The sequence below is a fragment of the Choloepus didactylus genome, chromosome 1 (genome assembly GCF_015220235.1).
Source record: "Choloepus didactylus isolate mChoDid1 chromosome 1, mChoDid1.pri, whole genome shotgun sequence".
Taxonomy (NCBI): domain Eukaryota; kingdom Metazoa; phylum Chordata; class Mammalia; order Pilosa; family Megalonychidae; genus Choloepus; species Choloepus didactylus.
The window spans coordinates 5935537-5949304 of record NC_051307.1 but is presented as its reverse complement, the minus strand read 5'-3'; the positions used below and the strand labels follow the sequence as shown (position 1 = coordinate 5949304).

Sequence of the window (13768 nt, the reverse complement as noted above, 5' to 3'; positions counted from 1 at the left end):
TGTTTGGTATATTGGCATGCAGTTTTTTTTTGAAAATTGATCTTCTAGCTAACCGCTTTGCCAAATTCTCATATTTTAATAGTTTTAGAATCACTTGGATTTGCTATAAATATAAACTGCAAGTAATACATCTGTTACAGTTTCCAGTCATTCTGTCTTTTATTTAGTTGTTTGTTTTTGCCCTTATGTGGTGCCCTCTGAGGCAGTATTGTGTAGAAACGGTGGTGGTGGACATCGTTGTCTGCCTCCTTACTCCAGGTGGATTGTTGATCCATTACCGCCAAGCATGATCCTGGCCAGCTGTGGGCCTCCCTGCTAATCCTCCATGAGAGAGTTCCTCTATCCAGTTTGCTAAAGGTGTTTAGTATGAATGGAAAGACTGTTTGATGGTTTCTACTAGAGTAGGCACACGCCCAACCCGTGACCCAGCAATTCCACTCTTAGGTATTAATTTGCTAAGGAGAAACGAGTATGTCTGTTCACACAGAGACTTGGCCAGAAGGTTCACAGCTGCTTTACTTATAATAACCCCAAACTTAAAACAACACAAAAATCCATCAAAGGAGAATGGATAATCAAATCATGGTCTCTCCATTTGGTGGATAATTACACGGCAATTTCCTTTCTGCTGAAGAGTACTTTGGACAAGTTGAGCTTCTTTTCTTATGTCATCTGTTTTGCCTTTTCTGTCAGCTATCCATTCTTACCTCCTGCCCATTTTTTTTTTTTTTTCCTGTCAGGTTTTTGGTGTTTTGTATTGATTTTTATGAGCATCTTATGTAGTAGAGCAACCATTTGTTTGGGGGAAAAAACTAATTCATAACTCCATTTCAATTATTTTTAAACTCTACTTATGATGAGTTTTAGTGTCAAAAAATGTTTAATTTTATGATTTGTTCTGCTGGTTTGTTTGTTTGTCTTGCTTTAAGGCTGTTGGCTTTACTTTCACATTTTAAATGAACTTTCTCACACTAAAGTTAGTTTTTTAGTCTTTTTGTGTTTGATTTACCTTGGCACAAGATGTGCAGATTAAAGTCTTCCCCCAAGAAGGCAATCCCTATGATATTTGTTGAATAATCCATCTTTTCTTTACTAATTTGAAATCCCACTATTATTACATAACAAGTTCCTGTAAATATTTGGGAGGTATAGATCCATTTGAATTTTCTGTTCTGTTCCATGGAAATGTCTAGTACTATTACTTCACTTTCATTCTTCTTTTTTCAGAACTTCCCTGCTACTCTTTCTTAATTTTCTTTTCTTCTATCTGCTTGTTTATTTGAAAAAAAAAAATTCTGTTGATATTTTAGTGGGTTTTTAATCACTTTAAACACAGTCACTATGTAATTTCTTACAGATTGTTCTATTGTCCATCGTTTATGGAGAGCTAATCTCCTTCTTTTTGTCTACTGATTCTTCTCCCATGGTGGATTTCTTTCTCACTTGTTTATAATTTTTGGTTGTGAGCTTATCTTTAATGGGAACACTATTTTCCTTCTGATAGGGTTCAGTATGCTTTTCATTGTGAACATGTTGCTATAAAGCAATTTTGCATTTATTCACGCTGGGTAACATCAGACCATGAGAACTTTAGGATTTCTGCACCAAGTTGTGTAAAATTAGATAACAGCCATGCTTGAGGTGGAGATTTGGAGGCTCCAATTTTCATTGGAGATTCTTCCTTGCCCTCCTCCCCCACCCCTTCTCTGACCTCAGGAGGAGTCAGGCTTCCTTGTTGGCAGAGATTTCTGGCCCCTTCCTCCATAAAGCCCCTGTTTCAGGGCCAAGCTACCCCAGCCATCTGTTTCCACACCCACCCCCTTGGTGCTCGTGGCCAAGTCTCCTGTCCCCACTGAGTTACTGGAACCCCAGGCCTAGCACCTGTTTCTGGTCAAGGAATGCCTCTTGTGTCTGAGCTCAGCTACACATTTAAATTTTGGAGTTTCATTCTATCCCTATCTCTATGTATTACAGTAGGGGGAAGTTCCATCTTAGCTCCAACTACCATCTGATGAAGCCACAATCTTTGGGAGCTGCCCTTCTCTCCTGGTGTCTTTTATTTGGGTTTTTTTTAATAATTTGTAAAACTTAGCTTATAGGATCAGGCTTCTCTATAAGGGTTGATTGGGGTGTTTGGGGAGGAGGGACAGTAAGTAGGATTCTTTGATTTCAATCCCCTGGGTAGCTTTTATTTTTTCATTTTTCATTTTTTTATTGTGGAATATAACATATATACATAGAAGCCGTAACTTTCAAAGCACGATTTAACAAGTATTTAGAGAGGAAATTTCAAAGAATATAACGGGTTACAGCTCCACAGTTTCAGTTATTTCCTTATTGTGAAATGTAACATATATACAGAAAGGTGTTAACTTTCCCCGAGAGCTTTCTAACTACGCAGGACCTGCATCGTCACCCGCTTCTTCAGCCAGGTCATATCGGAATGGCAGGAGGTAGGAGGGAGATGGATATTTTGGAAAAAGTTCCCCAAATGCTTCTGTTAAGCTGCCCCTGCCCCTTCTCAACTTACCTCCCACCCCTGCTGAGAATCACTGTCCCAGGTTCAGAGCAGACAGACAAAGAAGGTGGAAGTCAGGGTGCGTCGTTGAGCCGGCCAAGCAAGTGGCACTGACGCCTGGGTCTTACCACGTGTGGCCGCACACAGCTGGAAGAGGCGACAGGAACACGAGCCGTTGTTTCTTGGGCTAAGTGTCCTATAGTTGGGAAAATAATAGAGTGATAAAATTGACAGCTCTCTGTTATCTTAAAGTAGCCAAAGCCACCAAAATATCACCCATCTCTTTTTTATAGCATGAGTGCTCTATATTATACAGCTTGTATGACTTGAGACACATCATGGATTATGGCAGCCAGTTCTCTGTGAGTTTTTCTCACTGCAGGTTGAAAGTGGATCCTCTGGTGCATGTTAAAGTTTTAAAATAGGAAAGTTAGCTGCTAAGAGCAAGTTTCAGAGAGGCCTCTGCCATCCACTTGGAATGCAATCCAGAGATTCCAAGGCTTGGACCCTCAAAGCCTTAGATCAGCCGGCCCTGTGCCCTCCCTTTACAGGCAGGAACGCTGAGGCCCGGGATTTAAGTGTCTTCCACGCAGTGGCTGAGCAAGGGGACGGTGGTCCTGGCAGAGGCCCTGGGAGAGGCCCTGGCCTCTGGCCACAGAACTGCACCTGCCGAGTAAACCAGGTCTCCTCGGAAAGCGTCTCGGTACCAGCTCCTCGTGTGGAGTGGCCGTTCGCTTTATTTGCGCACCACGGCAGAGGCCCCGGCCATTGTCACTTTTACACTTGGTAAATTGGTATTTCTTCCTCCACACAAACCAGGTAGTGTTAGCCCTTCAACTTTATTCTCCCTTTTCAAAGTTGTTGTCTTTGTTTCCCATGGTTGCCCTAACAAAGTACCACAAACTGCGTGGCTTAAAGCAACAGAAATTTATTCTCACGCAGTTCTGGAGGCCAGAGGTCCGAAATCTCGCTGTGGGCAGGGACGCCCCTCTGAAGTCTGTTCCACGCCTCCCTCCCAGCTGCGGGTGGTTTCCCAGCCATCCTTGGGCTTCGGCCTCGGCCATCACTCGTCCTCCCCCTGTGTCTGTCTGTCCATGTCCAGTCCCCCGCATCCTACAGGGACACCAGTCATATCGATCACGGCCCACCCTAATCCAGATCAGCCTCATCTTCCGAGACCCTGTTTCCTAATAAGGTCACCTTCACAGGAAAAGGGGTTAGGGTCTGAATGTGTCTTTCTGAGGGACAAAACTCAACCCATGACAGGCGACAAGCAAGAAGGGGGAAAGCCATCATTTAAAGTTTAACCCAAGGCTTTGAATTAAGAATCAAAGATAATAATGTGGTAACACATGACACATAGTGTCAGGCAAATGCTGAGCGCTTCTCATCTATTAACTCAGCTCGGTTGGTCCTGCTGTCATCATCCCCATTTTACAGATGAGCAAACACACCGAAGCACAAAGAAGTTAAGTTCCTGGGCCAAGGTCACACCGCCCCTAAGTGGGGAGCCGGACTTGGAGCCCCAGAAGTCTGGCCCCAGGGTCCATGTCCTTAATCTGTGCATCAATAGGCCTCTCCTTAAAAAATGCCACATAAACACCATTACTTTGAGGGCCTAGAATGAGAAGAGTGTGTAACAAATGCTCAGACCTTTCAGTGAACGATGTTCTTCAAAGATTGCCTCTGGAAGTAATTTCGACTCGACTTTAGTGTTGAGATCTGAGTAGCTCGTTAGCTACTGTTCCCCAGTAATGCATTATGTCTGCTGACCCACATCGGTGCCCTTTTTCAAAAGCTTAAAAAAATAGATTTTTCTGATTTTCAAAGTAATATATGTAAATTGAGGAAAATTTGATTTTGTTAGTTTTTCCCTTTTTTTCTTGTAAAACAGAGCATGTATTAAAAATGTTCTTTTTTACTTCAATTGCTCTTTTTCACTTTAATTATTATTCTTGTTATTTTTGTGTGTGTGCTAATGAAGGTGTCAGGGATTGATTTAGGTGATGAATGTACAACTATGTAATGGTACTGTGAACAATCGAATGTACGATTTGTTTTGTATGACTGCGTGGTATGTGAATATATCTCAATAAAATGAAGATTAAAAAAAAAAAAATGGGTATAAACCCCAGCAGTCGGTTTGAAGAGCAGGCTCATTCTGAGTCATCAGAACCCTTTGCTGATTTCACTGGAGTTTCACAAAGCACAGGGTTCTCTCTTGCAATACGTCAGACACAGCCTGCTGGTTTCATTCCCGTGGACTTTTCCCCTTGTGTCTCCTCAGAAATTGCAGGTGCTCCAGTGTCCGAAATTTCCGGGCCTTTCTCCACCGAGGACGCAGCCAGCAACTGCATCCCTGCCCTCCTTCTGAATGAGCCCATCTTGTGGATCGTCTCCTATGCCCTGATGAGCGTCTGTGGGATCATCCTCCTGGTCTTGATCATCCTGCTGCTCCTTCCATTCCGGTGCCGGCTCGCCCCCCGCGACCCCGAGGTGGTCAACGACGAGTCCTCACTCGTGCGGCATCGCTGGAAATGAAGGGCAGTGGCCGACGCCAGGTGACCTCGAACTCAGCTCTCAGAGAATTAGGTTTTGAGTGCACCGGGCAGGGGGCGTGAGACTCGGCTGCCTCCTGTACACATTAGTCTTAAATCGCTGTCCTGTTCCCAGATGCCTTCCAGATTCACTGTGTTTTGATTCGACTTTAAAGCTTCTTCCTTCTTCTCTTCTTCCAAGAAAAAAAATAATGATAATAAAAGCACCGCATTCTAAACAGAGTGAATTGGGCTTCAGGCTTTATGTGATTAGCTATGCCAAAAATGTCTAGGTGTGCCACAAAATGAGCAAGCCTTGGCTAGTTCTTTTCTCTCTCACGAATTTGGAGAAATGGCCTCGGTTGTGTTGATGGCTCCTCATGGCTCGTGGAAAGCTTTCCGTCTAATTGCATCCACTGGCATTTTATGCCAGGCCTCCACCTGGGTCCGAGTGGAACAGGAAGGCTTGTGGGAGGATGGCAGAGGCAACCCCTGGCGCTGGCTCCTTCTGAGTTGGAAACAGAGCAGCAGCCTCAGGGAGCCAGAACCCACGAGGAGACCCCGTCCTGACAGCCCTCACCAGCCCTTCTGAAGATGATCGGCCTTTGGCCTCCATGGTAGAGTGGGAAGAAAGCCTGTTCTTTTGCACCCAATGCTTCTGGGCAACACTGGTATAAAACTAAAACCTACCTCTGTTGAGACTTTCCCCAGGGTGCTGTGCCTGGGTGGGGGTGCAGGCAGCCTGGTTCTGACCATCACCCCCATTCCTACCTGACAATCTCATTCCAACAGGTGAGAACTAACAGGCTCCGAGCTGCACATGGGCCCAGAGACGTCCCGGCCCCAGGCTGCTCACTCCTGCTAAAAGTTAATAAACAGGGTTCTAAGGAGAACAACAAATTACGTCTCACAAGTTTTGTTCTTTCTCTTCTCTGGAGGGAGGTTGGCTATTACCCTATTGGGAAATAGGGAAATGGCTGAATTCTTGTATTCTGACTGGGGAAAGGAAGATGAGAGGCATGACATGGAAGCAGGGGACCCCATTTTCCCTTGTGCTTTGAAACGACTTTCCATTTATAGAACCCGCAGGCTCAAGCACACCCATCTGTGTCAGTGTAAACAGATCTGTTTAGCAGTTCATCTATATGCTCCGCCTCTTTGGCACGTTCAATTTGGTGATGTGTTGGTGTGCAGTGGTATCCTTATTTGGGGGAACCCCCACTTACTCTCATTTATTGGAGGCCTTTGCCAAAGAAAAGCATAAACCTTTAACCCAACATAGCCAGCCTTAGCTGGCCTGATGTAATTAGGAGAGGCTTCAAAGCCAATCCCCCTGCTTTCTTATTGGTGCTCCAACTTCGATGTCCGCGCCATATTGGGATGCTTGGCGGATGGGCTGGATATGTAATAAAATTCCACCAAAAGGGCCAAGTGCTAACTGTCTTCTCTGGCTGTAGTGTCCTTTGTGTTCACAGTGACCTGTGTGTTTGTGTTGCCGCACTGCTCCCTCAGTCCCCAGATCCCCTCCAAATCGAGAAATAAACGGCTGTGCCAGAGAGACCACCTGGGCCACCTGGGCACATCATGGTGTCCTCACCGACTCTCCAGCAGCCAGAGGGACGCATGTGTGAGATTCTTGTGAGAGAAAATGTGAGTTGCATCTTAGAAGGAAAATACATCTTCCATGTGTTCAAGACACAGTTTGAGCACAGAGGGTGGTGCCATCTTGAAATGGGTGTTGGGTGACTCTGTTATTGGATGTTCTTGATCATTTCTGTTCTCAACTGGTCAAGAGCTCATCATTTCTAAATGCATTTCGGAGTTGGAGATCTCTGGTAGTGGAATTCTCTTCTCGTCCTGTTGGCTTTTGCATCAATTCATTGATTCCTGCTTTGTGGGTCGCTTTGTGCAGAATCAGAGCCAACACCATAAACTGTGCCCTCGCCTTGCTATGGGAAACCTGAACCCTGTGCAAGTTGGGAATTGAAGGTGTGAGTGGGTTGGTTTGGCTGCTTGGTTCTTCATACAGTTCCAGTATTCTGTTTCATTTTCTCGCGTTAGGTTTCTGAGATGGGAACATTTCTTTCATGGCAGATTTGCAGGCACTGTTCCCAGCATATGAGATGATAGCAAGTTAGGTTTCAAGTTAGACTATTTGAATGAAATTTGCTCTGATGCTCTGTATTTCATATCAAATTTCCTTACCTTTTCATCACAGATGTCATTGGATGTGACATTTTAATGGAAATACTTAAGTTACAAAAGTGTTAAGTTAGCAACAAGAATGAAATAGATAATTGAATCTGGGACATATTTCTGGCATGCCCTGCCTCTAAAAATTGGACTTGGAGTCAAAACCCTGTTAGCGACACCCACCTCCTCAAGTTGTATAAATTGATACTTAGCTTGGCAAACATTCAAGGAGACTTACTTTGAACAGGAAAGGGAGTAGCATTGCTTTGAGGTGTCATTTGTGCTTTGTCGTGCACAGTGGAAAATGCCAAAACCCAGGCTTTCCAGAAAGATGTAGTGGTCTGAAACCTTGTCAACTCTGATGGGAAATGGATGTTTCCATGTTGACAATATTATTTTAAGTAGAATTATGTTTTATTTTCCTGATAACCTACTTGGAAGTCCAAAATGAAATTCTGCCTTCAGTAACTGAAACTGTTCATAAGAAATAACAAGAAATGAGATGGGGATTGATTTTCCTTTTTTTTCCTACCACTAGTGACTTGTGTCAGTTCATTTGGCATGAACATCCGGTACGTATTTCGTATTTCTTCTTGTAAGCCTAAAACAAAGCACCTGGCATTAAGGAAACAGATGATGGTGGGAAATGGTTTCCTGAACAGGTTCCAGTCCCAAACACTTGGAAGGAATGCACCTGATTCATCGTGCAATGCAGACGCTTCAGTTGATGATAAATTGGGGGTCAGTTATTGTTCAGACCTATGAAAGGAATTCTCATCAATACAGCTTTAACAACTCCATAGAGCTTTGGATAATAGATTTTGAAAAAACAAGTGTGATTTGGGGACTCCATTATCTCATTTAAGAGGTGAAGACAGATTATTTAATTATTTAATAGGTTCCATGCTTGAATGGAAATTTGTTAAATTACTCTTGCCGTTTTCCGTTTTGTGGTTTAGTTCTAAGTTCTGGCCTTGTGCCACTTAATGCCGCTGGGAATAAATCACTGCCTGACAGCCTGTTCCATGAAAAGCAATAATTGAATTTCATAGACATTTTCCATATTAGTGGAAACCAAAGAATTGGGTAGAATCCCAGTGTGTTTTCTCTTGCGTAAACTTAGAATTAGTTCTAGAACTGATCAGAAGGAAAACTTGCCATTAAGAATTATTTTAAAGACAAAGAACCAAACACCAAAAAAATGTAAAATTATGTTTTTTGCCAAGAAAGATACTAGATTTTTAGTACCATGAAAACTCCACACAGCAAAATTTGGTGTGTACATTTCTAGTGAGTCTTAAGGATCTCAGATTTGAATTTACGGAAGTTTACCAATTAAATAGCAAGCTAAAGAAACACATTTTAGGAGTGGAAAAGAAAAAGAAAAATACAATTAAAGTATGCTGGGAAAACAAGCAAAACTAATTCTTTGGTAAAGTACCTTTAATTCTGGGCATTCGAGTTTCTTTTACCTTAAAAGTTGCTGAATCAATCAGGGATGTGCTTATTTTTACAGAACCCCAGACCCTCAACTTAAAGAATAGTCAGGCTAGAGTTGAGTGTGTTAGATGGCAGCTTTGACAAAGTTAGAAAATGTGACCCATTAGATTTCTTGTACAAGCCACCTGAGGATCGATTAATTCAAGGAACAAAAAGGAGAGGATGGTTGGGTCTTGGACATTCTAGAACCTGGGAAGAGAATGGGGTAAGATCTTGCCATTCCCCATCCCTCAGTCAGCAGATGGGTATGAAGCTCTGGATGGGCTGAGAATTTCCCCAAGGTGCTGAAGCTAACTCACATCCCTGCAAGTTTTTAGGCCAGCCTGTTTTTTAGAATTTTCCAAAGGAACCTCTCTGATTTTATAATTTGTCACAGAGAAATAATTAGACAAAGAGAAACTTGCCTTGTAGGCATGTTCAGAATACGTCTATCCCAACTGAGCTAGAGACACCTCCACACTCAATTAATACATAGTATGAGGTGTTGTCCTTGGGCTGGAGGTGCAAGGCCTGGCACTAGGAAGTTTGTAGGGTGGGTTCAAGAGGCCAAAGCCAAAGGGCTGCTGGTGAGGTTACCTTTGGGGTCTGAGCACCTGGGAAAGGGTCCCAGCAGCAGTTGCCCTGACGATCACTTGAAAGCCAGGGCATCTCAGAGTCGCTATTTTGGTCCAAGTCCGCTGGGTCAGCCCACTGTTTCCAAAAGTTTCTGACCAGACCTCTGGGAACATTATCTGTCAGAGACACTTCCAGAAGAAGAGTTTGGGGACAACCAGAAGGCTCCCTCCTGGTGCTACCCCAAGCCTCCCAGGCCTCTATCAGTGAGGTCCTTGGACCACCTGTATCCCTAGCAGGTAGATGTCCCCCGGGACCTCACACCTCTCCTGCTAGAATAGGTGATGGAGGGGTTGGGGACGTAGGCAGGAAACTGCATTTAATAAGCTCTCTAGTTAAGGCTCACACACAAAACTTCTGCTTTCAGAATTGGGCAAGTGCCCTGGGTTGGTAATTATGTCAAACTGGGAGCAGGTGAAGACAGCCCAATATGGCCGTGAGCTGTATTTCTGGAATATGAAGGTGAAAACAGTCAATCCTCTGAGTCAGGTGTGTGCAAAACCTCTAGTTGTATTATTTATTGGAATTAATTACGAGTGCCATGAGGACACATAACTTAGACCAATAAATAGAACATTTGCTCCCCTACCCGTGAGCTTCCTGTGAGTTACTTACAATCAGATGTTTCATGCAGCTGTCCCTTGTTTCTAAACTAAATTATGCTGTCATTTAACAGCACACTTGCTCCGAAAAGTGCACGGCAGCCACGAGGCACCATTATGGGGTCTTCATAAATTCAAACCCATCCTGTGTGAAGAGCAGCCCAAGGGTAACGGGTCCATCAGGCTCAGGGGCCCCGTGTGAAACAGGCCAGGCCCAGATGCTCCAGAAAGCACCCGGGTATTGTTTGGACACGATTGTCAAAGTAATGGTTCTGGACATTTCCAGTTAGCATCTCAGGATATGGGAAAGGGTGTGATGGAAAATATCTGTCTCAGAGGATTGACTGTTTTCACCTTCATATTCCAGAAATACAGCTCACGGCCATATCGGGCTGTCTTCACCTGCTCCCAGTTTGACAAAATTACCAACCCAGGGCACTTGCGCAATTCTGAAAGCAGAAGTTTTGTGTGTGAAATCCGCCAGTCAGGGTTTGCTCAGCCCCGTGGAGCCACCACGAGAAGTTGACAGTTCCCTTTACAAATGGAGAATTCTTTGTGGAATCAGTGGACTGAAGTCTAGACTGCACATAACACACACGTACCTCAAACAAATCAGTCTGAGTAGACTATTTCACTGATAGAGATTTAAAACTAGAATTACATTACATAATTATAAATTATAGATTTGTAATTTAGATTTCAAATAAGTGGGTATCCCTAAAAGGAGACAGGAAACCTTGAATATCCTTTGATGCTTGTGTTTTTTTCAGTGTTTTCTTCATTCAGGCTGGAACATATATTTTATTTTTGATGCATGCCTGGGTCAGAGGACCATGAGAAGGCAAGTGTCTCCAAAGAGCAGAGCTTATTTTTTTTTCTTTGTTAAATGCTATATATGGAGGTCATTGGAAATTTTCTGAGATAACTATGGTTTCAGCATTCTGATTTTACCTATGGAAATACAATGTTATGTGAGACTCACTGTGTTAGGCTAATTCTGCTGAATGAAATGTTAAGAAAACATTAAAAGATTGTATTTTTGAGATAAAGAAAAAACTGAACAAAGCTATTAAGCATATATTATACTATAATGAAAATTACAAAAAAAGTAAAATTTCTTATGTCCAGTTTCCTATGCAATTTTGTATTCTTTGTTGCTATTGGTAAAAAAAATTTAATTGTTCTTTTCTGATTTTCCTAATTGTAGATGTAATGCTACATATTCTTATCAGTGAGGTTTGAAATTCCATTTAATGTTGGATTATTGATACATACGAGAGGCAAAAGAATGAATTAGATTTGTCTTGTGCCAATAAAATCTAATGATGTATGTCTTAGTATTTCTGTTAATTTGCACAGTTACATGTACTTGAAGTTTAAAATTCCTGTGTACAGTCATTGAGAGCAGCCACTCATTTTTGTCTTAACAGAGGTTGAGTTTTGTGCTTCACTTGCAGTGCTTTGGTTCTGGTAGAAGGGCTATGAGCTGTTTTCTAAAATCGATGCCAAAAGTAATGCTGTGCAAAACATATTTTGTGTATTTCTCAGACCAACATCCTTTGATATTCTTCTGTGTAACTTGTATTTCAAAAAATGTTTAAATCTGTTTTAATTTCCCTCTTGGACTCTTTCTCTATTTCCAGTTTGCTGTGTGATTTAGGTGGAAGGTTATGCTATGGACCAAAGGTTGGAGTAAAAGGAAATTCACTCCATTTTAGAAGTAGTCTTCAGTTCCTTAATGATGCTCGGATTATGCACTTCACGGGTTTAAAACTGAAGTTTTCTAAAATAATCTTATTTTTCTACTTGTATGCTCCACCAATTTAAGATGTATACCACTGAAAATGAAATAGAACATTTTGGCTTATTGAATAAACAATAATTCCAACTTGTTGGGTTTGAAATTTTTTTTAATGCTTGTTGCTTTCAGGTCACGCTTCTGAAATCCCTGTAGGTGATGTGTCACGATCCACACACCTCTGCCACTTTAATGCAGATGCCTGGGAAGTATCAAAGATAAAATCAAATGGAGGGAGGATTTCAGTCCAAGCACTAGGAAGCAAAACGTACTGAAAATGGGAGAACAAGGTGCTTTAGTATCTTGGAACATACAGGGAGTGGAGAAAAACCACGTGTAGGAAAAAGAACCAATGAGCACAGCTAAGAGTCTTACAGATTGGACAAAACTATCCAGCTCGTCCTGGGGACCGAATATGGCCAGAGTGGGAAAGCCTGTGTCATCACCCACCACCACTCGGCAAAGGGTTGATAGAAAGCGCATTTCACAGGTGGAGAAACCAGCTCCAAGCCACGTGCCCAGGAAAGCACAGCTAGAAAAGTGTTTGCCCTCAGAATGAAACCAGCTTTGTCCACCTCCAAAAGCAAAGTTCTTTCTTGTTCTACACTCACTGTCACAACCATGTGGGGTCTGAGTCATACCCTCTAGAAGCGTGACGTGCCATTTGTGGGGCTCAGGATTCAGCTTAGCGGTTCTCTCTCTAGAGAGGCAAAGCAAAAATAATCAAGGAGGTTAACGTCAACTGTGAGCAGTGATGCAGTCTTGAAAAACAGGCTTCTGTCAACAACCAGACTCTTTGATGGTATCCAGACAAGAAAAAAAATTTCAAACTGTCAGTAGATGAAGAAATGGGGGGTACTGGAGAAATGGAATAGGATGTTTATTTTATAATTTTGAAGGAGCTGACTTGATTTCGATTTTAAGTTTTCAATTCTAGACGCCTAAGTTTGTTTTTTTTTGCATCCTTAAGCTGTGGCTGATCGCGGAGGTGGCTCTGCGTGTTTGTCACTAGGTGGTGCTGTTGTGAAACTTTGTGGTAGACGCTCGTGCTTTGATTTTTTTCATTCGGTACAGCTTTTATAGGCAATTTTTATCGAGTGTGTATGTGATTAAACTATATCCCAGAAGCACTCAGAGCATGTCTGCTGTTCCATTTTTCTCTTTACAGAATCTGAAGAATATCTTAGAGGCAATCCCCAAATATGTCTCTCCAGTCCTGGGCTCCCTCTGGGTTTTGGACTCGGATCCCCAAATGCTCTCAGCGTGTCTACTACCTTGGGGTGAAGCAAAGTCTCCAGCTTCTCCCTGCAAGCCCAGATTCGACTCCCGATACAAAAACAGCTTCTCGCTAGACTTGTGACCTCAAACATTATGCTACTTCTAAGGATAAAAATTAGAAATTGAAAGGAAAACTATTTTTTAGATTAAAAATTATGTATGTTAAAACTCAAAATACTAAAAGACAGAAATATTGGGGAAAATAGAGTAACAAATGTAAGAAGAGAAGCTGACATCCATTAAGCAGCAAATCTTGGCTGTGCATTTTTGATGCATTGTGACATCTCGTCCTTTGAACAACCCTAACAGGTACATGCTTTTAGTAAAATCATTTTTAAAACCCTGGAGTGGAAGGCAGGAGTTATAATGAGGATGGATTCAGAGAAGTCATGGGGTATAGGGAGGATTTGAACCAAAGAATGAGATTCCAGCAGCCAAGGTTTTAAACATGTCATGGTAGAAAACAACAACAAAACAACAACAAAAAAAACATCGCTGTCTTTTAGCATATAAAAAGCTCATACAAATAAGCCAGGCAAGAAGAATATGGCTGCCCAGTAGAAAAACATGCAGAGGATATGAACCAGCAGTTAAAAAGAGTAGGAATACAAATAGCCAAAAAACATGAAAAGCGCTCAGTCTTCTTAATGATGGATGCAAAAGTTTGAAATAGTTTTATGTATTTCAAACGAGCAAAGTAGTAATGATTCATAGCTGCCTGAAGGAGGTG

The 13768-nt window shown here is 42.3% G+C and overlaps 1 protein-coding gene across 1 annotated transcript in view; it reads left to right on the top strand.

Annotated features, from left to right (window-relative positions):
* BACE2 (beta-secretase 2) overlaps window positions 1-11853 on the top strand; it is a 105233-nt gene extending 93380 nt beyond the window's left edge. Inside the window, exons 9-10 of the mRNA XM_037831451.1 lie at window positions 4806-6705; window positions 10330-11853. Coding sequence (XP_037687379.1) covers window positions 4806-5059 — 254 coding nt within the window. The 3' untranslated portion in view covers window positions 5060-6705; window positions 10330-11853. The remainder of the gene's footprint in view (window positions 1-4805; window positions 6706-10329) is intronic.
* The last annotated feature ends 1915 nt before the right edge of the window (window positions 11854-13768 follow it).